General features: G+C 42.4%; 3 protein-coding genes and 1 non-coding gene across 8 annotated transcripts in view; 1 reads left to right on the forward strand and 3 right to left on the reverse strand.

Annotated features, from left to right (window-relative positions):
• The window catches only part of LOC124327106 (cytochrome P450 4C1-like), a 204,788-nt gene that overhangs the window by 85,276 nt on the left and 94,534 nt on the right, over window positions 1–24,978 (forward strand). The gene's annotated exons all lie outside the window — the stretch shown is intronic.
• On the reverse strand, window positions 1,112–11,066 carry LOC124326970 (mucin-2-like). Of its 2 annotated transcripts, XM_046785708.1 has the most exons (7): window positions 10,853–11,066; window positions 10,385–10,790; window positions 10,189–10,286; window positions 8,433–8,523; window positions 8,234–8,339; window positions 7,804–8,155; window positions 1,112–7,719 (listed from the first exon to the last, which is right to left on the reverse strand). In XM_046785708.1, exons 3-7 carry the CDS (start codon window positions 10,207–10,209, stop codon window positions 1,351–1,353), a joined length of 6,939 nt encoding a protein of 2,312 aa, XP_046641664.1. In that variant the 5' UTR covers window positions 10,210–10,286; window positions 10,385–10,790; window positions 10,853–11,066; the 3' UTR covers window positions 1,112–1,350. The 2 variants fall into 2 exon arrangements, with proteins under 2 accessions (XP_046641664.1, XP_046641663.1); XM_046785707.1 differs by having other exon boundaries at window positions 1,112–8,155.
• LOC124327890 lies at window positions 17,894–17,963 on the reverse strand. Its single transcript, XR_006916230.1, has one exon. It is a non-coding gene; the product is annotated as a small nucleolar RNA snR61/Z1/Z11 (small nucleolar RNA).
• LOC124327087 (protein singed wings 2-like) lies at window positions 18,212–24,634 on the reverse strand. 4 transcript variants are annotated; one of them, XM_046785959.1, is made up of 10 exons: window positions 24,252–24,634; window positions 20,514–21,184; window positions 20,188–20,351; window positions 19,732–19,908; window positions 19,502–19,663; window positions 19,342–19,434; window positions 19,234–19,248; window positions 19,060–19,131; window positions 18,770–18,956; window positions 18,212–18,693 (listed from the first exon to the last, which is right to left on the reverse strand). In XM_046785959.1, exons 1-10 carry the CDS (start codon window positions 24,302–24,304, stop codon window positions 18,575–18,577), a joined length of 1,713 nt encoding a protein of 570 aa, XP_046641915.1. In that variant the 5' UTR covers window positions 24,305–24,634; the 3' UTR covers window positions 18,212–18,574. The 4 variants fall into 4 exon arrangements, with proteins under 4 accessions (XP_046641915.1, XP_046641918.1, XP_046641917.1 ...); XM_046785962.1 differs by having other exon boundaries at window positions 18,765–18,956; window positions 24,252–24,631; XM_046785961.1 differs by lacking the exon at window positions 24,252–24,634 and adding an exon at window positions 23,829–23,965.

The raw sequence follows: 24,978 nt of genomic DNA on the forward strand, positions 1-24,978 counted from the left end.
GTTTATTGGAACAATTGCACGCATTAGTTACTGACGGTTCCTTTTGTGTATAATTCGTTCGTACAGTCGAAAATAGATAAGTTAGCTTGATGGCTTACAACATATCCTATTACTTTTATACCACTTGCAAAGTTGCAATCGTTTGATCTTGTCAACGCCAAAAATAATGTCCATTCGTGTATTTTGGTTATTTATCAAGATTCAAGGACAGGAAACCACTGTGAGGCTAAGTAGTCTGTCAACCGTTGAATAAAACCAAAAGACGCATCGTGAGTCCATCTTATACCGACAAACACAAAGAAAATCCCTACATGACTTGTTGTTCATTTCGATTTGTCAGATTTTGCGCAACACATTTTTTTAAAATCTATTTAGTCACGGTCACCAGAATCGGCAATTCTCTGAAAATAGATGGCAACTGGGTGTCAACCGCCTTGTTTACAATATTCCATCGACTTTTCCTGCTGAAAACTATCACGCTGGAAGCAAAGAATTATTTCAATCGCGGCTTCTTTAACTCGAGAAACAATAGTTCAAATTTCAGTTAATCCTTCATTACATAACTGCATTAAATCACTAATATAATGAGCTAGTCGCGGCTAGACCCCTTGCTGATGACTTATGAGACAGCGGGAAGACAGTGCAAACGCGTGCGTGAATATAGTTCCGGGATCGTTATTGCATGAGGTGTGTCAAAGTATTTAGGAAAAGGCGACGGACAGAAAGAAAAAAAAAGGCAAAAGAACGTTGACCCTGAGTACCCCAACGAAATGCAATTGAAAGAATTAGCATTTTTTGTAGCTCTTTACCAAACCCCAGAAAGCCGTAAATAAATCGTCGTTGAAAATTCGAATCTAGTAACTGTAGCCAAGCTATAACTTAAGATTCGGTTATACGCGAAAATTCAAGGCCAACTGCTCATGTAGGAACATCCATAATTTCTTTGATCAAGCCGAATTTTTCTTACTATACATGAATCAACCATAAATTGTTCGAGTCAACTATCGAAGTCACCTTTTGATGCATTCGGATGAATTCATATCATTTGAATTTTTAATGAGGGAAATGATTTCTTTTTTAGCGGCGCATCAAAGAATGAATCAAATAAAAACTCGTGTCCGTGAATTTGTATTTCCAGATTTTCATTTCACGCCGAAACAATCGGGACCGACAATCGGTCATGAACTCACACAATGGCATTATATAGACAAAAAAACTTTCCGAAACGTACAGGCAAAATAAAATTTCAATTTTTTTTTTTTCATTATCGTTCTCAAATTTGGTCAAAAAACTATGTAAAATATAAAAACTCCGGGTTACATTTCTACTTTTTCTGTTGGATAAAATTTTTTAATTGGTCTTGCTTTGGCCGAAAAGGCTTTTGGAAAGCGGACTGATGCGGACGCCGTAAACTCCCGAGTCGAAGAGTCTTGGTCGAAAGTTACCCGTGACCGTCGTTGCTGCAGTCGATTTAGACTCTTTGCCTTTACGGCTGTCGGTGTTGATCCGGTGCTGTCCAACCTGTCGATCCGCTTCTCTTTCATAACCCATTTTCCGTTTGGTGGATCCTCTTCCGGACTGATGGGGTTGACTAAAAGATATTTCGGAGATGGTGGAACTGCTCGACTTTTGCTGGACGATACTTCGCGATATAGAAATGAGCGAGACGATATCGATTTTCTGCTTCAGCTGGAAGACGAGATTAGGTGACCGGAAGATGTTGTCGTTGACAGCGCACGAGGAAGTTTCGCTGGCCAACAGGCAGGTCCTAGAATTTTCATCAAAGACCAATCCAGCGGCGCACGAGAAGATGAAAATGGTTTCTTGGCCTTGCTCGTTCTTGAAACATTGGTAAAAGTTATTGCAATTGAGGGGGTAGCGGTAAAGATCGCCCGAGCAGTTGATTTGGAAGAATCCTCCAACTCCCTGGGAAGAGCTAGCCGTATCGTTGATTGAACTTTGATCATCACAAATTCCTTCTGACGGTGTCAAGCACTGGGAAGTGGCTTCGTCAAAGACGAGTCCAGGTGCGCAAGGGAAGATGTACACGGTCCGATCTGTGTCCTCTCCAAAACATTGGTAGAATCGAGAGCAGTCAAGTGGGAATTGATGGAGTTGATTGAGAGAGCAATCGATGGTGAAGGGTCCGGCGGAAGGAGGTTGCGGGGTGGAGACCGGAGGTCGGAGTGTAGTAACAACTGTAGGCGCAGCTGGTCTGGAAACGGACCCTACGAGGTCCAGCATTCCCACGCTACCTCCTGAGCTACTGGTGGTCGTCGACGTAAGAATCCTGATGGCAAAAGAGGCTCCACCGATGCTGGTGATGACACGACTGCTGGAGGATGCTAGTTGAATTATTCCTGCCGTGCTGCCGGATGCAACAGTGACTGTGAAACTAGCCTGGGCGGTACGAGTGAATTCTGTTGAAATCATTGAGCCATCCAAACCGATTTTGACGACTCCGTAAATGGTTCCTGAACCGAAAGACATGGTCGTCGTTGATGTTGTGAAGAATCCATCACCAATTTGAGTCACCAGAGCTCCTTGAGCGTTCAACAGACCAAAGATCTGTCCAGGTAATACCATGAAAGTTGATGTTGAGCCTCCTTCGTTGACTGTAACTACTCCTTGGCCTTTGGCAGGTATGATACCAAACGAGCTACCGGAAGAGACTGACAAATCGGCGACTGAACCGAATTTTTCCTTGACTCCGATCTGGATAATGGAGGAAAGTGTCTGTAGCTGAGAAGAAATTTGGGCGGAACTGATGACGATGGATTTGGACAGTTGGAATTGCTCGGTGAAAAACATCACGCCGAAATTGCCGAGTACGGCAGGTACGTCAGGGCCAGTGGAATCGCTGATCAAAAGGTTTTGGGTGGTGAAAGATGTCGATCCGATTCCAGTCACGACATTTTCAGCCGATAAAATAATCAAGCCGTAAGTACTGCCTGCTGGAACAGTGATGGTAGTCTTGACTTTGGTGACAACCGGATTTTGCACGCTCATCGTTCCATCCGGACGGATAGTCACGATACCAACTGTTGCTCCGGATTGGAAGGTGATTTTAGTTTGGCTGGTTGTAAAGTAACCACTGACGATTCCACTGATGTCTCCGCCAGAAGATGGAGCAACCATACTGAAAATGCCTCCAGACGGAATGGAGAAAGTTGTTTGCGTCGACGATGTTTCCGTTTCTTCGGTTACTATAATATCGCCGGAAGCGATAATAGCGCTAGTAGACGAGGCAGGGATTGAAATGGTCTGTCCAGCTGCTTCTTGACGATTCAAGAAGGTAGCATCTCCAACTTGAAGGATTCCAAACAGCGACTCGACTTGGGAAGTTTGAAATGAGTTGAAATTCAACACTCCAAAGATAACGGAAGCCGTCGATCCGGTGAGCGTTTGCGTGCTGAAGCTTCCGGTTCCAATGTTCGATAGTAGGCCCGTGTTAGTCGTTTGAACTATACCAACGGTACTACGCAAACTGGTAATGATGGTGAATGTAGTTGTGAATTCGAAGACGGAAATTCTTACAATCTTCCCATCAATTCCAACTTTGTAGACTGCAACGCTGCTACCAGCAGGGAACGTCATGGAAGTTGTTGCCGTTGTAAACATGGGCTGTGCCAGATTTGTGATTGTGCCAACTCCATTACTAGGAGTGAGAACGCCAAAGAAGGTTCCTGGGGTGATGGAGAATTCTTGGCTAGTTTGCCCAACGACCGTGACAACTCCTTTTCCGCCTTCGGGAATGATGGCCAAAAGGTTGTTGCTTGGTACAGTCAAATCCTGGGCCGGCTGGGATGGCTCAGTTGGTGCTCCCACGGTGATGATTCCCGAAACGAATTGCTGATCGCCAGTGATGGTTGTCGAAGTCGTTGTGATGATTGTTTGGGAGCTGGTCGATGTTGTCGTCGTGGAAGGCTGGAGGACTCCAAAAGAGCTGGTGGTTGTACCGGTCGTGAAATAAGTTGTCATAAAAATCCATCCGCCAATGGTGACAACCTTTTGGTTGACAAATTGAACCGATCCGACAAAGCTGTTGGTTGGTACAGTTAAAGAGCAGGTGGATGTAGTGGTAAGAATGGTTTGAGTGCTGATGATCTGACCAGTAGCTCCGATCTTAACAATAGAGAATTTCGTTCCAGGTGGGAAAGATGTAGTGGTCGAGCTCGTCGTGAAAAGTCCATTGGCAACGTTGTTCCATACTCCGCCATTTTCGGTGGTGCTAATCACGAGAACTGAGCCAGGTGGAATCGAGTGGGTCGTTTCGCTAGAGTCTCCTTGTTTGATGACAATCTGAGAGCCACTTCCTTGGCTTACTACTCCCCAGGTGCTGCCAGAAGGTACAGCGATGGAAGGAGTAACCGTCTGGGTGTTTTGAATAATTTCCTTTTCGCCCATCGTCAAGAAACCTTTGATATCTTCAACAACAACTTCAGGCTGCTCAGTCGAGATTACAGTAGTTGGAGTTGTATCTGTTGATGAGCTTGGAGGGTTGGTTACTACCTCGGGAGCGGATGTTACTGGTGCGGATGTAATTACAGTGCCTGTAACTGGCGCCAACGTCGTAATGATGGAAGTAGTTGTCTCTGGGGCGATGGGAGGTGATGCAGGAACTGTTGTGAAGCTTCCAATATCAAGAACACCTGCGCTTGCGGTCAAATCTGTTGTTGTAAGGGGACTGACGTTGGTCATGATTTTAATTACAAAAGGAGCTCCTCCGATGCTTGTGATAATGTTTCGGTTGTCGGTAGTTTGCTGGAGGGTTCCAACTGTACTTCCTGTGGTGACTGTTATAGTAATACCGCTCTGGGCAATTCTAGAGAATTCCGTTAAAATAATTTGTCCCTCCAAACCAATTTTGATGATTCCATATTGGCTTCCAGTTCCGAAATTGATTGTCGTCATGGTGGTAGTGAAAAAACGATCGCCAATGTTTGTCACCGTAGCATCTTGAACGTTAAAAACGACAAACAGCTGACCGGGCAGGACAGAGAACGTAGAAGTAGCTCCTCCCTCAATCACCGTCACGACGCCTTGTCCTGTACTGGGGATAATGACAAATGAGCTGCCAGTTGGGACCGACAATGAAGTAATGGAGTCAAAACGATCCTTGACACCGATTTGGACAATTGCAGAAATAGTTTCGAGTTTCTGCAAGACTGGGGCTGAATTGATGACGGTCGATTGAGACAGCGTGAACTGTTCGCTAAAATATACGACGCCAAAATTGCCCAATGTGGCGGGAACTTCAGGACCGGTGGAATCGCCCAGCAGCAAATATTGAGTGGAGAACAGAGCAGAGCCGATTCCGGTTACTACGCCGTTACTGGAAAGAGTCAAGACGCCAAAAACGCTGCCAACTGGAACCGTGATGGTAGTTTTGACGGTAGAATCAATCGGGTTCTGAAGACTCATCGTGCCATCGGCTCTAATAATCACGATGCCGAATCTGGTGCCCGATGGGAAAATAATCTGAGTGGAAGTGGTGGTGAAATAACCGTTGGCAATTCCGCTAATTTCTCCGCCACTCTTCAACGTGACGAATCCTAAAATTCCGCCCGACGGAATGGAAACAGCAGTCTGCTTGATGGACGTGCCATCTTCCTCCGTGATTTTAACTTCGCCTGAAACAAGAATGGCACTAGTTGTACCAGGGAGAATTTGAATAGTTTGGACGATTGTGGTCGACTGTTGTGGGTTCAAGAAGGTAGAATCTCCGATCTGAATAATTCCCGACAAGGACTCAACTTGGGTAGTCGTTGAGATGATTGGGTTGACATTGACAACGCCGAAATAAATGGGTTTTGCGGATCCGGCGAGAAGTTGAGTACTGAAAGTTCCTGTTCCAATATTACTGATGACTCCGGTTTGGGTAGTCTGGACAATACCGACGATACTCTGTGATGTAGTGAACAAGGTGAAAGAAGTATTAATTTGGACGAATGAAACTCGGATCAATTGCCCGTCAATTCCGACTTTCAGAATTGATACAGTGCTGCCAGCTGGGAAAGTAATCGTTGTCCTGTTGGAAGTAAACATGGATTGGACGACATTGGTGACAATACCAACTCCGTTGCTCGGAGCGAGGACGGCAAGGAAGGATCCGGGTGTAACGGGGAAATCAGTATCTAGAGTTGATCCCTCTTCAATCAAGGTGACGATTCCTTGGCCACCCTGAGGAACAATGGCGAGCAAATCTCCGCCAGGAATAGAAAGATCCTTCGTAGATGGAGAAACTTCACTTTGAGCTCCTACGGTAATGATTCCCGAGATGAATTGTTGGTCTCCCGTGATGGTTGTCGACGTAGTTGTGATTGTTGTTTGAGAGCTGGTCGATGTCGTCGTCGTCGAAGGCTGGAGAACTCCAAAAGAACTGATGGTTGTACCGGTCGTGAAATAGGTCGTGGAAAATGTCCATCCTCCAATAGTGACAACTTTTTGGTTGACAAATTGAATCGATCCGACAAAGCTGTTGGTTGGTACTGTTAAAGTGCTGGTAGATGTAGTGGTAAGAATGGTTTGGGTGCTGATGATCTCACCAGTAGCCCCGATCTTGACAATAGAAAATGTCGTTCCAGGTGGGAAAGATGTAGTGGTCGAATTGGTTGTAAAAATACCGTTGGCAACGTTGTTCCATACTCCCCCGGTTCGAGTGGTGTTAATAATGAGAATGGAGCCAGGAGGAATAACCGAGAATGTCGTCTCACCAGTGCCGTCTTCCTTCAAAATAATTCTTGAACCCTCGCCCTGGCTGGTCACTGCCCATGTCACGCCAGGATTGACAGTAATTGTAGAAATTACCTGTTGGACATTCTGGATGATTTCTTTTTCGCCGATAGAGATGAAGCCTTTAATATCGTCTCCAATTGTTATGGCGGGTGCAGGAGTTGTTGTTACTGTAACCGGTGGAAGAGTTGATACCGTTGGTGGTGTAGGTGGAGTAGTCGGTTCAACCAGTGATGAGGAAGGCTTGGTTTCCGTTACTGCCTCAGTTGTCGTCGTTGTAGTAGGTGCAACAGTTGAAATTACCTCAGGTAAAATCTCCGATCCGGTGTTACTTTCGAGCGTTGAAGTTGATGGAGTGGTTGTACTTGGTGTTGGTTCCGCTGTTACAACTGGTGCAGCAATCGTGGTTGTATCAACCTCAATTACTGGTGTTGTGGTAGGTGCCGGTGTCGGCGTAAGTGGCCCCACGGGCACTGAGACGGTTGCCGGAGTAGTAGAAGGCTCCGTTACAGTAGTAGTGGCTGGTGTCGTGGTTGTTGTAATAATTTCTGGTGTTGTAGCTGGTACTGGAATGGTGACAGGAGGTACAGTTTGCTCTGGAACAGGTGCCACAGTTGGCACTGTGACGGGCTCCAGAGTGCTGGATGGTGTCGGCTGTGTAGCAGGAACTGTAACTGGTGGGGGAGTTGCGGTAGACGCTGGAGTAGTAACAGGGGGATCTGTTATGATGACAGGAGCTGAAGTTGCGGTTGATATTTCCGTCACTATTACGGGAGGTGCTGCAGTCGCAGGCACTGTGACAGGTGCCGCAGTCGATGCTGGTGTAGGTGCAGGAGTCGCCGCTGGTGTTGCTGGAACAGTTACGGGAGGCTGTGTTAGTACAGGTGCTTCAGTTGAAGTTACAGTCAGAATAGGATCAGGTGAGGAAAGTTCAGTAACGGCTGTAGTTGTTGGAGTAGTTGTTGGAGTAGTTGTTGGAGTAGTTGTTGGAGTAGTTGTTGGAGTAGTTGTTGGAGTAGTTGTTGGAGTAGTTGTTGGAGTAGTTGTTGGAGTAGTTGTTGGAGTAGTAGTTGTTGAAGGAGTTGTTGGAGTAGTAGGTGAAGGAGTAGGTGAAGGAGTAGGTGAAGGAGGTGAAGGAGGTGAAGGAGGTGAAGGAGGTGAAGGTGGTGAAGGTGGTGAAGGTGGTGAAGGTGGTGAAGGTGGTGAAGGTGGTGAAGGTGGTGAAGGTGGTGAAGGTGGTGAAGGACCCGGAGCCATTGGTTTCATGCTAACAAAGAAAGCATCCAGCTGATCCTTAGGACACGGCGGCACTGACAGCTCAGGGCCAGTACACAGAGACCGGCTCTCATCGAAAACAGCCATCGGTCCGCACATAAAGCGGAAAATGGTATGTTTCCCGTTGTTGTTAAAGTCGACGCACCTGGAATGTCATATAACAACAAACGAAATGACAGTTAAAGGGGTTTTTATTGAAAAAAAAAGGAAAAAATAATATTACCTGAAGAACTGAGTGCAGTCGGTTTCGTTACGTTGGAAACCCGCACCTTTGCATACAAACGGCTCCGTGTCCGGAAAGCCTCTCATGTCGATCATCATAGCCCGAGCTAAATTAGCATTTCAATAAAATAGCCGTGTGTGTTTATAGTTAGTTTCACGTGGCTTTGGCTAAGTATATAATATAATACAATTCAACTTACTATGGCGGCTCAAAATTCTCTCTGCTGCATGGGCGGCCCCAAAGGAAAGGGAAAGCGCGGCCAAGAAGACGAGACATCCCATCAGCCGTGACTGTAACCAAAAAATAAAAACTGGTATTAGATTTTTTTTTTCTTTTTTCCGTTGGCATCTCATTAACCATCTCCTCACAGGAGTGCTTATTTGGGACTCTTTTATAGCCCACATTACACGGGAACTATTTTAATAGCAAATTTATAGACAACGTCGTTAACCTCGTAAGCCTTAGGAGCCTAGGGGGAACGTCTTTCTATATTCTGATCGAATCAAATAAATTCGAATGAATCGATATCCCATCAAATTTTCCTTTCCTTATTTTTTTAAATAAAAGATGAACGCGTTCAGACGTTGAACAGAGGTTCGTGACTAAGTTGTATGTTAGCATCTTGATATGGAATTAAAATTTTTCTTTCTAGATTTTCTTGTTGGCCGAGTGACACGGTTGTGAGATTGACAAACTGTTTCGATGTCACCGGGGGGAAAGCGCCTCCCGATACGGAGAAGCGTTAAGGATGACTCCATAGCATAAATCTGTTGTTTCGTAACACAGACACAGCAATAGAGTGAAAAAAAAAAATCTAAAATAAAAACCAAACTTTGTTTTTTCTCCCCTCTGTGTTGTTTTTGTTCTTATAAGGCGCTATTGAAAACCAAAGTGGCTTGACTACTAGGGATCGTCTCTTTGGCAACGAGTTGGCAACGATAAAAACAAAGTTGTCTCTTTTTTTTCATGGACATCTCGAGAACTTAATAGCCCAATGTAAAACGACTTATGTGATGCCTCTTGATGTCGAAATTTGTTTGTTGCCAAAACACATTTTTCTTTTCTTTTCTTTCCAGGAGACACGATCATAAAAAAAATACGGTAAGTGAACTTTGATCCTTGTTACTGGGAGCGCTGACCGAACGACGCCTTGAAACCGAAAGGAATTTTCCCAAACGGACAAACAAAAAAATCGGCCGTCAATTATACGCAGCGTGAATCAAACAAAAATTTTCAAGGACGACGCCTTGGTGGCATTTTTTTTAGAAATAAATTAATTCCCCAACCAAGTCAGTGATCAAACGAAATAAGGAAATCATGAATCATGTGCATTGGGATGAACAATGAAGATAACAACACGCAGGCCTCTATTATAGCGATGTGAAGCAGCCCATGGGGAATGATGATGGATGTCGTGACTAGGCTCCTTCGGCCTATAGCACACACGGGCATATAAGGGAGAGAAAGTACTGTAGGCTATGTTTATACATCAACCCTCCTCCCTTCTCAAGTATGCCTCGACTCATTCTTAGTTAATTCCAACTCGTCTGCTGGTATATAAGAGTAAACCCGGTATTTTGATTTTTCGAATAAAAGTATACCCTGAAGCCTGTAGGAGACGGCGGAGGAACCCGACGTCGATAAATCTTGCCCGGACGCCCAACGGCGCATAGAAAAGAAGAAGAAAGAGAAAGGAAGGTCAGCAGCAGCCATAGAGTGTGCCGCGTGATTTCACTTTCGTCCCAATGCCCGACTCTTCTTCTTCCCGTCTGGCCGCTAAAGAAGGCGGGGCGAGAAAAACCTCAACTAGCTGCTTCTTGATTGTTCGCTAACTACATAGCTTTCCCAATTGCTTAAACGCCCATCTGTCGTTTTTACACACATGTGCTGTATTCACGCAGCTTTGCCGATTACAATATAAGAGAGAAATCAAATGTCATAATTGCTTCACTTACCGGCAAGGGGCTGGCTATCATTTTGATGATGAGTTGTTCTTGGTATAAATTGTGTAGCAATGTGCAGGTATGTGGAATTCCGCAGATCTTTATATTACCTTTAATAATTCAAATGGTACAAAAAGTTAATAACGAAAAAGTTTGAAAACTCAATTTTAAAAAGATTGGAATTAATTTTAAATGAAATCCATTTTACTTGTTTTGCTTAGTGCCGGGTGAGTGAGCAAAACCGTAGGAGAAGATGCGCTTGCGGAGGAACCGAATTCGACAATACTCTCAAGTCTATACTCAGTTTAGTTCTGTTGGATTCAACTCGCCTTTATATAGGCAAGCTCTGAGCTGGTGAGTAGTAGGAGGAGGTGTGCACTCTATGCGGCAAAAGGATGAGCCACCACCACCAATAACACGCCCGGTTGGGATGGCTGCTGGTCGCGCGGGTCAGCGTTTCGGATTTCTCCGGTTGGCTCTCTGCTGATGCGTTGAGCCAGCGGCGATAGAGAGAACTCGAAGAAGATCTCCAGAAACGTTCCCTCTCTTTTCTCTTCGGCATTATGTGTGTCTGGCCCATCAGGAGATCCAAGGCCAGATGGGTAGACGAGCTCCTAGAGAAAAGAGACAAAAAGACACATAACAACCCGGGGAGGTGAATATAAATCCGGCGTACCAGTGCGCATTGTAATGGAACGTGAATTCGTTCTCACTTTTTCTTTATTCTCTATGTGTATAATCTCATCTTCTCCTGGGTTCCAAGTACCTGGTCCAACATGTCGTTGTTTCGCCATACCCAACCATCCGGTGAACCAAAAGAACTCTTGAATTGATATTCTGAACGAGAGAACGTCGTTTTGACCTTTGGAAAGTCGATTTTGGGTGTAGCTGTGCAAATTTACTGTAAAAAAAGATAAATGAAACAAAATTAAATAATTTTTGACTTTCGAAAAAGGTAATGAAGTGAAATTAATATTTGAGTCTTTTGCCTTAAACAAGTTAATACACTAGATAATAGTCAGTTAACTAATCAGTTTCATCTAGTTTTTAAATGAAATAACCTTTCCTAGTCAATGCACTGGAGAAAAATGTAGTTACCAGTTTTTGAGTTGCTTCATCAACAAGAACCGCTGACTTTGATGAGCCTTGAATTGGATTAGACATGGATGACATGGACAAGAAAACTCTGAGATGCCTGTAATGATGTCTTGATCATTTTCTTCAAAGTTTTGGCCATGGTGGCCTGAGCCTTGCCTCTGACAAGAAAAAAAGCTACGTCTATCTCTGTCATCTTTAAAATAAAAAAGAAAACATTTCAAAAATTCGAACTTGGGTTTATAGAATTAAGACAAACATACCTATGAAAATAGTAAAATGTCAGTTGTGAAGTGCACAAACTGACAACAAACAAATTTTGTTTTATTTAGGACTTTCCATAGAATTTAAAAATTAATTTTCTTGTAAAGTAATTCACGTGTCGTTCGCTAAATTGTCGACTGCAATTTGATCTGGTCCGATTTCATTTTGCCAGATTGCAAAAATGAGTCCAAAATAAACATTTTTTTAATTATCGAGTTTTTAATTGAATTCGTTTAAAAAAACAAAAAACAAATATTAAATTAATAAATTGGGTAAAAAAAACAATAAAACTAAATAAAACTAATTAAACAGAATAAACCCGAGCAATACGAAAAAACTAGATTTGCCAAACAAAAAAATGTTAACAACAATCGAAATTCCGTTGGCATAAAATGAATAGACGACCGAATGGTATTCACGGCGTCTTAATCTCCGTGTAACCAAGTGAAATGGCTACTACAGTATGTGCTACTTGAATCATGTCGTCAGAATTAGTACGCCGTATACTGTAGAGCTGCAGCACAGCTTTTCTATTTCGTGCTTGAGATATTTGCGTGTCATCACCTTCCATTTTTATTTTCTCGGTATGCGCCACTCTTACTTTACTTGACATCGATTTCCGTCCGTTTATTGTTGTGTGCTGTGCAGTGCTGGCGATCTCCGGCGATTATTGTTATCCCTAAAAAGTAATATCGGGGGAACATTTTCTCCCGCATCAAATAAGGCATATCCCAACAAATGAATTTTTATTAGGAAGGAATAGAATTTTGAATCACGCGCGCCCGCTTTCTCTCGTTATTTTAACGCGCGTCTAGCTTCGATTCTTTCTTTCCCGAAGAACGAAGAAATATCTTCACGCAATCCGATCCGTTCATCCGCTCACAGCGTCTCTCCGTTGGAAATGTAGCGTGAAGGAACAAGAAGACGGGATACTTTGTAACATATTTGGCAATCTAGACTATATATAGAAAATGCGCGCGCTTGCACCGGTGATAAACTGTCATCCCGAGCCGGACGATCTATCAAGGGGCGGACGGCTGAGGAATGTTGCGCATTTCCTCGCTAGCAGAGAATCATCAAAGTCAAAGTGGTTAGCCATTGTGTGTTATTTCCCTTGCGTACGTACATTATTCGCCAGCTGATTGGATTTAGTATACCCACAATAGTTTATCAGCTCAATCGAGCAACGAATGGATTTACAATAGTTACTTTTACAATACATATTTGACTCCTAGTCGTATATTATAGTCTTCAAAAACAATAGGAAGTCAAGCCTATAATGTTCATTTCCTTTTCTGACGAGTTGCCTGCCAAAAAACGTGCAGTGTGTTGGATATTTACCTAATCGAGATGTTTTCTTCTAGTTGGTTCTTAGCTTCTTCCCTCAAGGACACACTCACATAAATGTTATTCACCTTTTTTTTTTCGGCATTTCTTTTATTCTTTACCCATTTTTACAGGGCCCACGTAGCCGTTGCAAAAGGGAATAAGAAAAAAAAAATTTGATTTACGATCCCCGTGAGCTCCACAGTGATGGTTCCTTTTTTTTCCCCCTTTCAAAAAATATCGCCGGTATCCAGCTTGGAACTGACGACTTGAGCCGAGATTTTTTTAAAATTTTAAGTCCCATCGTTCCATAACATTTTTTTTTCTCGAATCACACATGTGTGCATCGGATAGTATACCTTTTTATTCTTGATTATACTCGTCACGACGTCCAAAAATCGCAGGATCATATCAATTCGCATAAACACATTCAGTTATTCAACAATGGCCGTCGTGTCGCCAGGGCTTTGTTAGATGGTATGGTACACAATGAATATTGCCTCACTTGGCACAGACTTCCGGATGACAAAGACCAATCGATTTTAAGCGTTCGGGAAAAAAAAAATCGCATTAACCATATCTCATGTCACATCTTCGCTGGGAAACTGATGTCCTAACGATCCTGGCCAGTATCCTTGAGATTTTCCCTAAGTCATATTGCCCAGTCACACCTGAGCATCTTGTATGCATTCAAAAACGATGGGCAGAAATCTTTGCCAAAAAAAGATGATTTCGACGTCATTGGTAAGGGAATACCAATCATCAAACTGCAGCAGGTTGATGCTTCGACTACTTTTTCTTCTCCTTTCACCGAATCAAAAGGACGAGACGATCCATTGTGACGACAAGGCACATTACGTATATCGGATAGGGGAAATCCTTGACCGGCAATGCGGCATAAGTCAACGATCAAACGACAATAAATAAGGAAAGAGAAAGATAGACATCGCGCCCGCGATTTCTTCGGTTTTATACGTAGTATACACCCATAAATAGAGGAATTTACAAAAAAAAAAAAAAAAAGTCGCGGAGAAACTTTTTGGAAAATATTTCTGATGGCGAAATATACGTATGCTGCTCTGTAATATTGGGCGCGATTTATTTGAGTTGCCCGCGCTCTGTCCGGTATATTACAGTTCAAACATCGATTAATCAATCATCCGTGAAAGCGCGCGCGGTGTGTGCGCTGTTTGGCTCCCCCCTTCAAAAGGGTCATCCGAAAATAAATGGTGGCACGATTTCCATTTTGCTGGTCATAATAAATAAAACTTTTTGAAAAAATATTTGCAACATCTTTCTGCATTTTTTGGGGTCGGTCCCGCTGACCCTCTATATTATAATAAGCTCGGAGTGGGACGAGAAATGAACAATACGTCCTGATAATTTACAAACTGACAATCGAAATGAGAGAAAAAAAAAAGCTCTTTGCTGCATGATGAGATAATGAAATCGTTTGCTTTTCTTCTTCTTCTTGTAGAATGGGAAAAAATTGCTTGTGTGTCTTGTTGAAAACCCACGACCTTCTGCTACTTTACGGTCAAGCGAGAGAGATAAAAGAAATAGGTAGCGCGAAACTTTCACCTGTCCCGCGTTTAACCGAATAACAGGTTGCGTGAAGCGTCATCGGAAAATTTTCTGACAGGGCCCACAATCATCTTCGCTTCTATTTTGTCAGCGTGAACACGTGGGAATGGCCGGTTGTCTTAATGTACATTCGTTGTACATAAACTTGTATTAGACATTTGGGAATACCTATAAACTATTTGGGTAATGCAATAGTTGTTTTCGATGGCCGATATTATAGCGCACAGAGGTAGCGCTCTTTTCTTTCTTTCCATTTTAAAGGCCTTGAATTTTTTGGTTTCTTATTTATAGTCATTCACAAATGTGCCATTTTTTGCCGGTAAAAAAAGAATATGTCCTTAAATGGCGACGATCGAATACATTTCGAGATAGTGACGATGTCTTGTGCACGTGTCAATAAAGAAAACTCGAACTGTCTACTTGAGACTGAAAAATCTACACGGCATTTGTCATGAATCAAACTGCATTACTGTGATCATCAATCACCATCAATCTTATTTTTTATTTGATTCCTCTGTAACCAGAACGCCAAGAGTGGGAGGTGATTCAAATGTCTGTTTTGTTACAGGTTGAAAAGTTAAATTAAAATTAATATTATTCCACTTTAATTTGAATTAATGAACCAACGGTCAACTGCAAACTGAAAGTTCGGCGAAAGTGCCTGCGCTACACGCAGCGATTTCCAAGTGTGGTAATATTTGCCAAACCAGAAGGAAGTTGCAAGATAAGGTTATTTACTTAAACAATTTCCGTTATGTATTTATGTACGAGAAATTAGTATTCAATCGAACGCCCACTGTGGTAGAGATTGGATAAGACGTCCAGATTTAGTCACCGCCGCCTCCTCCATAACTTTATTTCAACATGTGCAAAAATAATTCATTTTTGAGTTATGTTATGACAAATGATGGAGTAGAAGAAAACAACGCGTTGCGCGGACGACGACTGCCGTCCCCTTTTGCGGTATTGTCTAAAGGGCCGCGGCCGCTATCCCTTCAGCTTCACGTCCGATTGGCGAAAAAAAGCTCTCCGTTATTTGATTTGACGTGACACAATGAGAGAATGAGGTTCATAGCTTTTTTCTTTTAGAAAGTGGGTGGGTTCGTCAAGTCTTAAATACTATCGTGACGAGTCGAAATTTGTTTTTAGACAACCGAAATAATGTATGATCTCCTTAAATTCTCGTATTGTAACACAAGACCTGAGCCACCTCGGAGAAAAGAGAATCAACAGTTTCGTATAATAATGATGTATGAATGAGGATGTTAGCTTTGCTATGCACAGCACAGCACAGCCATTTCTTGGATTCCTACCGCGTTGCTAAGAGTCATTGGAGCCTGGTGGAAAACACGGGATCGATTCATCATACGGTTCATTTCTCTCTCTTTCATAGGCGTTGGTTTGTTTAGTGCCACCTACGTGAGTGAGACCCGCCTGCGAGTTTTTCCTTGGGTCTCACCTGCAGTGACGGATCCTTTCACCCGGAATGCACCATGTTGTCTACCTTCCTTTTCGATGTAGCAATCCTCCACCTCCGATTCATTAGAGTTGTCTTGTTTGTTCTAGTTTTACCCTTTTTCGCCCACGGAATCTTTTGAGACTGCAGACATTGGCCCAGTGCCAGCAGACAACTAGCAACAGAGAGTCTATTTCTTATCTTCTTCTTTCGACCAGCCTCATAAATGCATCAATCGCCCTCCGCAGAAGAAGTTTTCTTGAATGGGGACGTTCGCTTTCACTCGGGGTTCCTTTTCTCTTTTTCCAATTTTTGTTTCTTGTCGAAGACAAACAAAGAATTCGTATTGTAACAGCCTGTAGCTCCTCTTCTTTTTCTTTTTTTTTGCCAGCTCATTCCTTTTTTCCAGGGAATCGTTTTGGCTAATCAGATGCAGACTGGGACTATGGTGCATATAATATACAGACCCTTGTTTGTTGCCTTTGGCCTGTAGGTTTTTTTCTTGGCACGTGTGACGCAACAACGACTTTCAGATCGCTCAAAGACGCACCGCTCGCACACCTCAAATTCCCATACGAACCCAGCTAGCCAGGTGCTTATCGATTTTGATAAAGCAATAAACAAAACGGAAAACGAGTTTTCCATTTTCGCAACAGCATTTCGTGTGGCATATTGGCCTATTGGGCATTCAAATTCGTCTCGACCTTTTCCGCCATCTACCGCTCATTTATCAAAGTTAGGAAAATCTTTAAGCTAGAAAAACTTTTGCTAGGATTTGTCGCCAATCGGATTGTTCGGCAAAAAAGAGTTCTTATGTTAGTTATGACTAATTAGTAATGACTAATTAGTAATTACCTATGAGTACGGTTTGCTGATAGTTCACTAAATGAGAAAAGTTTGAGTTAACATGACATACTTGGATGAATGGGTTCCTGCGATCAGAAATCTTGGTGTGCACGCTGAGGAGAATCAACCTTTTTTCAAATGATGTTGGGAAGTACTGGAACAAACTGGGAATCGCTGAGAATGATCAGCATATTCATCAGAGTATGAATGACAACTGTGAGCCCCAGAATCTCATTATCCTAAGGGTGTAGTCCTGAACATATTATTAAAAAAGAACCCTATGAAAGCAATTTTGTGTACATACTACCTCTTTAAAGTGAAATAACATATGAACGATTTTCAGTAACAGGCCCTAATTCAAACTCAAACGTGCCTGTTGAGCTTGAACAGAAGAAACACCTGAACAAAATTGTGTGGGCAAAGAATAATTAATATTGAATCTATTAAGACAGAATCATATCTACTAATAACTCACTAAGTAATCAGTAATGACCAATGACTAGTCACTAACAGCAACAACGAAGAAATTACACGAGAAAAGAATAAAGAAAAGAAAAATCAGATAAAATTCCCCGCCAACCGCTAGGGTTTTTTCGTTTATTTACAATAACATTCGTCTGCATCGAATAACGCCCGACCGCTGCTTCTCGCCACCTATCGGTGTAAAATGGAAACACGAAACCCAAACAAAGCCACAAAGCCATTAAAGCCCGTAAATTTTATTTTAAAAAATTCTGAGAAAAAAAAATGAATAGAAAAAACATTTTGACTCCATCACCTTTTTTGTGGCTGTTCGTTCAACCGCAACTTTCTACTTGACTGATTATCTGTCGTACTTTGCGCGCTCCAAGTTTCGCTAAAATGCTTTTCATCCAAAACTGGGGTTCGCCTCTTTTGCGGCTCCCACCGGTTGGTGTTGCTATGGTAGTAATGACAAGTCTCTCCAGACAACTATAATTTAAAAAATAAAAAATTACCATAACGAGATTATAAAAAGATGTGGCGTTAATTTTCCATGACAAAATCCATAACGTCTAATTTATTTCCAACATTTTATCAGCGCTACTTATAATATTTTCTTTAATTTAAGAATCAAGACCGAATTAAATTCGATAAATGTGTTTAATTTAAATGAAAGTCTTTCATTGATCAGAAGGTTTGGTATTTGTTATCGTCTCTAACACTCAGTAGCAGAACTGTTTCATCATCATCTCAATGAACGACTTGTACTGTCGGGGGCTCGAACGCACGACTATCATCACGACAATCCGACGCGCTAACCACATGACCAGCCCAACATATTTTAAACCGCACCCAGCCGCTATGTGTACCCTATGGCTCCAAGGAATTTTTCGACAAGTCCTGAATCGATCCTGTTGTGTTACGAAAAATGTGTTGAAAGAAAAACGGCTTTGGCACATATCCAGTTGATCTAATAACGCTATAAGAACCGACGTAAAAATAGAAGTTGGAAAAACATATATCTGTCGAACTTAACGATCTTTGGCTTATTTACAACATGTGAATTTTCACAGGGGGAAAAACAAATCGATTGATATCACGCACGTACACACACACACAGACATTACCACCGGGAGATCGGAAACCAAATGAAAACGAGGGATAACGCAACTCTTGTAAACGCGTTGATCAAGTTGGCACATGAACGAGTAACCGCACACAATTTAAAATGTTTGCATCATATAGTAATTAACAAGGAAACATAATAATAATAATAATAATAATAATAACGGCCGTCATCTAATGTGAAACGACCAATGCGACTAGACGTCGTGAAGAATGTTTGTAACAACCATCATCCTATAATCATGTGAGCATTGTTTTCTGTTTGTTTTTTTTAATCCCGAAATTCTCCATTTTATTTTGGATCAATTTTGGTTGTTGTTGTTGTCGGTTTAGAGCAACTTGGTGGCGATCCAAGGTAACTGTAAAATAGTTACCTTAACGTTGTTTAAAATTGTCAACTCAATGGAATAATTAGTATTGAAATAGTTACCGAACCGTAACGGAAATAGTGCCAAAAATCGTATGCCAATTTCAGAGCCAGGACGCAAATGGCAGCCACTTCGACGTAGATGATGGCGTGGAGTAGGAAGATTTCGTGCTCTTCCTGCTCGGCCAGCGCCGCCGTGTCGTTCAGCCGACTACCTTCGCACACCAGATTGGGCAACAGGTGCAACACTGGAATCTACAATAGCCGGCCGGCAATCGTATAAATTTATTTTTAAACAATTCGGCGGTTTTCTTTTTTTTTATCTTTTTAGAATGGAACATTTTATTATCATCATTACCTTTTTACCATCGCGTGAGCATAGCAAGATGGATGAATCGTTAACGATGTTGCGGTACTTCCACAGCCAGTCCTTTAATAGATAAAAAAAAATCCAGAGATCATAAAAAGAATTTGATATAAAATGGAAAGGTACACTGATAACAAATAATTGAATCCATTGTTGATAACGTACCCGGACTTTGGTGGCCTGAAACATGGAGTAAAAAAGAATAATTTGAATAATATGGAGAATATGAAATAATATATATGAATAATAAAAGAATAATATGGAGAAAAATACCATGTTGCAATCGCATTCCCATGAGTTGTTGTACAGGTAAATGTATTTAATTTGGAACTCGGTCGGAACTTGAACTATGTCTTCCAATGGAATCTATGCATTAAAGAAAAGGTGTAATTAAAGATTCAATATAGAAATCGTATCGTGCGTAGACATGTACCTCATAGGGACTGATGTAATTGTTCTTCAAACTGAACCGACTGAAATTGCGGATAAAATCCGAGTTGGATAAATTGCGAATGGACACGATCTGGTTGTCGTCGGCGATCAGAATCTTGAGCGACTGATTGCGATACCTGATGACCTGATCCAAACTCGTCAACTGCCTTGTGGAAATGCTCAATGTAAAATGATTTCGAAAAAATTAAAAAATGTCGTGATTAAAATTACGTTGTTTCCAGTCACGTCCAGCTCGTTGGTAAAGCTTGGCAATTGAGCAGGTAATGACGTCAATTGCTTGTAAGAGCAGTCGACTTGAACCGTGTAAGACACTCGACCCTCCTTGCCTTCGCTGGTGAATTTGCAGTCGCAGCATTTCGTGCGTGAAAGACATTCAGCGTTGACGGTCTGCAGTTCCAAAATTGAAAAAAGAAAGAAAAAAGAGAGAAAAGACAACCGATCAATTTTGATTTACCCGCCAAAATGTCAATTCAAAAATACCAACAATGACCCGTTTTAAAAAATAAAACAATGTTTTCTGATTTATTTTGGCCGACACTCAACTGGTTATCCGTCTTAAAGCCAGGCTCTTTCCGATAGAGTTATGTGTGAGAAAAGATAGGTGCAGCTCTTGCTGACGGCTGCGGTTGACGGATCTATAAAAACCAACACGCAGAATTGTTGTACCTTTTTATTTGTTTCTCTTTTGACGATTGAATAGTTCCACTCGATCCAGGAGCCTTGTTGCGATTTGGTGTCTTTGCACATGAGGTGATCGCCATTGACCAGGGCGCCTCTCTCGTGCAGTTTCAGGACGAACTGGAAGTCCCAAACGCAGTCCCATTCGTTACCTGAGAGACGGACAGACACATCCATTTTAGTTGCTGGCCATTTTATTGATCGACCGCTGAGAGCGGATAAGAGGAGCGGACAATTGCACATTTAATGATCCTATCGATCTTGACCGGCCACCAGCGTCTATTCTCCAAGTTATGCGGTGATGCCAAACTAACCTGAAAGATCCAGCTTCGACAGGCCGGGCAAATTCGCCAGAGATGAATCATCTGACAGTTTGGCCATGCGGGACAGCGTATTGTTGGCCAGGATCAATATCTCCAGTTGAGTTGTCCGGTTGAAAATGTGCCACGCCACGTCACGCAGTTTGGTGTTGTTGGATAAATTCAGCTGGATCAGCCGCTCCGGATTCGGCAGCCATTCCACTCTGGTCAAGTTGCTGTGCCGGATGGTTAGAATCCGCAGCTGCGTGAAGTTGCCGCCGAGCAAACCGGAGTCGTTCATCGTATTGAATCCACCCTGGACGATGGTGAGGTTGACGACGAATGCGGAGCAATTCGCCAGACATTCCGGCGTGAAACGAGACACATTGTAGCAGGTCAGGTTCTGGCCGTCCTGGAAGTTGCACTTGTTACCGCAGCTCAAACACGAACTCTGCTGGTCGTTCCGGCGGTTCCGGTGGTGGTGTTCCGGCTGGAAATGCCTGGCGGCTCTGTTCCAGCTGTTGCTGATGAGGCTGGAATTGTTTCTCAAAGTCACAGTCGATGCATCCGGATGCATTTGTCGTTGACTCGTTCCAACGGCTAAGATGAGGACCAGCAGCCAAACGACGGCCCGGATTGTCTCCGGCCTCGTCGCCATCATGGCGTCACCAACGCAACGGCACCTTCTGTCAACAAAAGGAAATAAATAATGATCGTTTGTTTGTTTTTTCCAATTTCCAAATGCGGAATTGAATTTCTCAGAAAACGGCCACCAGTCCCCCCAACCAAATGAAAAGAAAAATAGGCCAGCAGACACATTCGGAATCGATGTTTACTGCTTTTCCAATAACCATGTATATTGATTTTGGAAAACCGGTTGGCTAAAGTCATAAAAATCGATACGTAATATTATACACGGCAGAAGAAGAGTCCAGATGTTACACCCATATAGAGGCCTAGAAGTACTATAATAGATATACCGTATGGCTTTAGGCGGGAAGTTTGAAATGGTCGACGTAACAAGTTGTTTTTGGATGTTAAGTCCAAGGTAAAAAGCTGAAATGGGTGGCAAGGACCTGGGCTGGCAAGGACATGTGGGGTTTTGTGTGTCACACACTGTGAGATTTGTTATCCCTTCTTCCGTTAACAGCTTGTTAATTTGATAACAAACGAGCTTCTTCCTGTCTTACGCAACGCAATCTCCGAACGTGCGGTCGACTCCCATTATTCTCTCACCCCCCCCCCCCCACGCCACGCACTGATAAAATAGAACAAGTACGTGTGTTGAAATTAATGTATACTACTCCCTTTGAAGCTTCCTTAGCTACTGGCGCTTAATCCCCCAGTTAGTACATATAAAAAGTGAAGAATCAAAATGAGCAGAGATAAGAAATGCGGTTCATTTAGCCGTTAGATCAAACGGAAAAAAATTCCCCTTAAAAGCTCAAAGACTCTGACTCTCTGACTGGAATGTTATTAGAAAAAAAACCTGCTTGTGGAATATCATTTGCATGTTCTCTTTCCTTATTATTACGTCTCTGTAAAAACCCCGTAACAATTTCTTGGTGTCCCATTTCACTTCAATTTTTATAACCAAATGGGGGCGCGGCGCGGCCCAGCATTATGGTAAAAAACCAGGCCCGCAGTTATTTCATATTAGCCTCGCTGATGACTTAAAAATAAATCAAACTGCCTTGTGTATAGATTCGTTAAGAGATGGTAATACACAGTTTTGTCCCACCCCCCTCAAAGTTGCATAACGCATATAGACATAGCCGGAAAAAAAACCCGAAATACACACATATACCGCAGACTATATACGTATGTCTGAGCTGTATATAATACTGTTAGTTAGTTTTACATCTCCCCTGGAGAGAATTTTACTATGCCAACCATTTTCGGTCATGAGCTGTTTCAAAATGAGACCCAGCCTACACACATATGAGGGGCAACGTGACTGGATTGATACATGTCCGTTGGCCCGACGCTAGCTAGGCCATGTCTGGAATAAATGAATCCCGTCGACCTTCAAAGCCCCCAACAAAAGAAACTTCTTTTTTCTGTATTTTACATTAAATCTATACTACATCTTCTCTGTATTATGAGAAAACTATGCGGGGTCAAACCCAAAGTCTATAAACGAAACTATTTGATTGACAGAGCGATGGACATTTTCGAGCGTGGAAGGATTCAGTAAAAAATGTGGAACTGTCTTTTCAAATTCCTTTCATTTGGGTTTTGGTTTTCCCCTGAAATAGTTTGTCGAGAGTCCTGATCAAATTCCAGGTTGGACAGCAGGACGACGGGCCAGGCGTTTCTGGGTTCCAGCTGGCGTCCGTCCCACAAATGGGTCAAGGGTGCTGTCATAATAACACAGTCGTCGGACCTTTATATTTTTCCTGTGTTGAACAAGAAACGTCACTTGCCATATAGACCCACCAGCCCAGCATATGCTCTCACTCTATAGCTACAAGATTTGTCGTACTGAACACAAGTTGCCTTTCATTTTCTCTTGACATATTTTTTCCGTGTCTATTTGCTCGCCTGTATTCATCTCTCTGTATAGCTATAGACGGCCAGCCATGCTATGACGTTATTATGTTACGCCTTTTTTCCCTTCCTTGTCTCTGTCGTCCGGTTCCGCATCGCAAACTGTCTGGGATTGTTTACAAAGCGGACGTGACCTTCTGGTTATCATAACGTAACACTCGAGCAAAAAATATATCTGAAAACATTTTATTTTATTCCTTTTCAGAGAGGGTGACTGAGAATGAAGAGATTTACGCCATCGGATTGGATTAGGCCGTCACTGATTTTTGGGTTGAAAGGGGGAAGATAAATATAGGAATTATTATCTCTATTACGGCAGTTTGAAAAAAAATAAAGCGTTACGCAAGAGAACCTAAATTTGGTTTAAATCAATTCCAAATGACCCTGACGGGAAGATTTAGAGGACTAGGTCGACAGGAACGGCCCAAGGACTTTTCGCACTTTTTTTCCCTTTTGATTTCGTTTAGTTTTTCCGTTCAATTTCCATTGGGTCGACCCATACGACGTTATGTATTAATAGACGAAAATACCAGCGGATGTATACAAGCATGTGCTTTTCCAGGGGAGAGGAAGAGGGAGATGAAAATGGCATCAATAATGCAAAGAATTTCCAATCTCTTTGCCCTTGAAACACGCCCCAATTGACACATCCTTAAAACATCCCTGTCGTACGTACTACACTGCCGGAGAAGGAGGAGTGGGTAGGCTATTTCTGTATCTCTCTCTTGGTAATTTAAAAAAAAAAAAATTATCAGCTATTTATTTTAATTGCGTTTATACTGTTACTACTGTCGCCTGGATGCCACGTTGAAATTGGAAATCGATCAAATTTCCTCCCAAAAAATGTAGGCCCCTATCCACTTTGGCCGGGTGATAATACTAACACAGCAGAGATGTGGCACTTGTGAACTATTACAAAGAGAAACAAAACCACACACACTATGGTAACGGTTGCCAGAACGATTGGCTATGCGACAGATAGATAAGAGCGTTGTGTGTGTTGGGGGGGACTCACGCAGAGACAAGTTGATAAACAATCGTCTAACTGCGTCCAACGGTGCCCGTTGATTAGACCCGTTCCTATTCGACAAAGGCGACAGACAATCAAACATAAATCATCCAATCAATTATTTAACGATCCCGATGATCCCCGCCCAACATAATGTATAACAAGGGAATTAATTGCAATGTACACAGTAGTACCTTGATGGAAATGCGTCGTCAAATGATATCCGTTTGCTGATGGTCGAACACATCCGTCGTTGGACCCAAAAAGTCGATAGTGATTTGGGAGAGGGGGGGGCTGCTGTGACGTAATTAAGAGTTCGTTTTAGCTACGCGGTTGTGTGTGTGTCTAACCGCAAGAAAAACAGGGAAATAAAAATTTTTAAAAAAGAAACGAGATCATATGTAGACGTGGTGGCAGGCAGCACGGAGAGATAAGATTCTCTCATTCTCCATTGGGCAACACACGGCACACACGGCACGCCGTTCCCTAACTATAGTAAATAAAACACTGAGGCAAACATTGTCGGTACTAACGTCTATATATATATGTATGTACAGGGAACCACTGCCGTGTGCGAGCTCCGTACTGCTCCTGCGCATGAGCAGTAGTGAGCGCGAGCCCTTGAGTCTATTTTTTTTTTCTCGCGGGAGATTCTCTGCTCTGCGCGGCATGAAAAAGGGCGGTGTGTTGTGATGGGCCGTTTTTCGCCTTAGGTACAATTTTGAAAAATAAAAAATAAAATAATTTATTTAATATATTTAAAAAAACATCTTCTTTTTATGATTTTTCGTGATAAAGCGTTTTTCTTTTATTTTTTTGGTTTTTAAATTTCCCGCAAAAATATTAGACAAGTGCCGTCGAGTGTGAGAGGGCTCTTCATCTTTGTTTATCTTTGGTGAAAAAACCCACAGCTTGACAGCA

The sequence above is a fragment of the Daphnia pulicaria genome, chromosome 2, assembly GCF_021234035.1.
Source record: "Daphnia pulicaria isolate SC F1-1A chromosome 2, SC_F0-13Bv2, whole genome shotgun sequence".
Lineage (NCBI taxonomy): Eukaryota > Metazoa > Arthropoda > Branchiopoda > Diplostraca > Daphniidae > Daphnia > Daphnia pulicaria.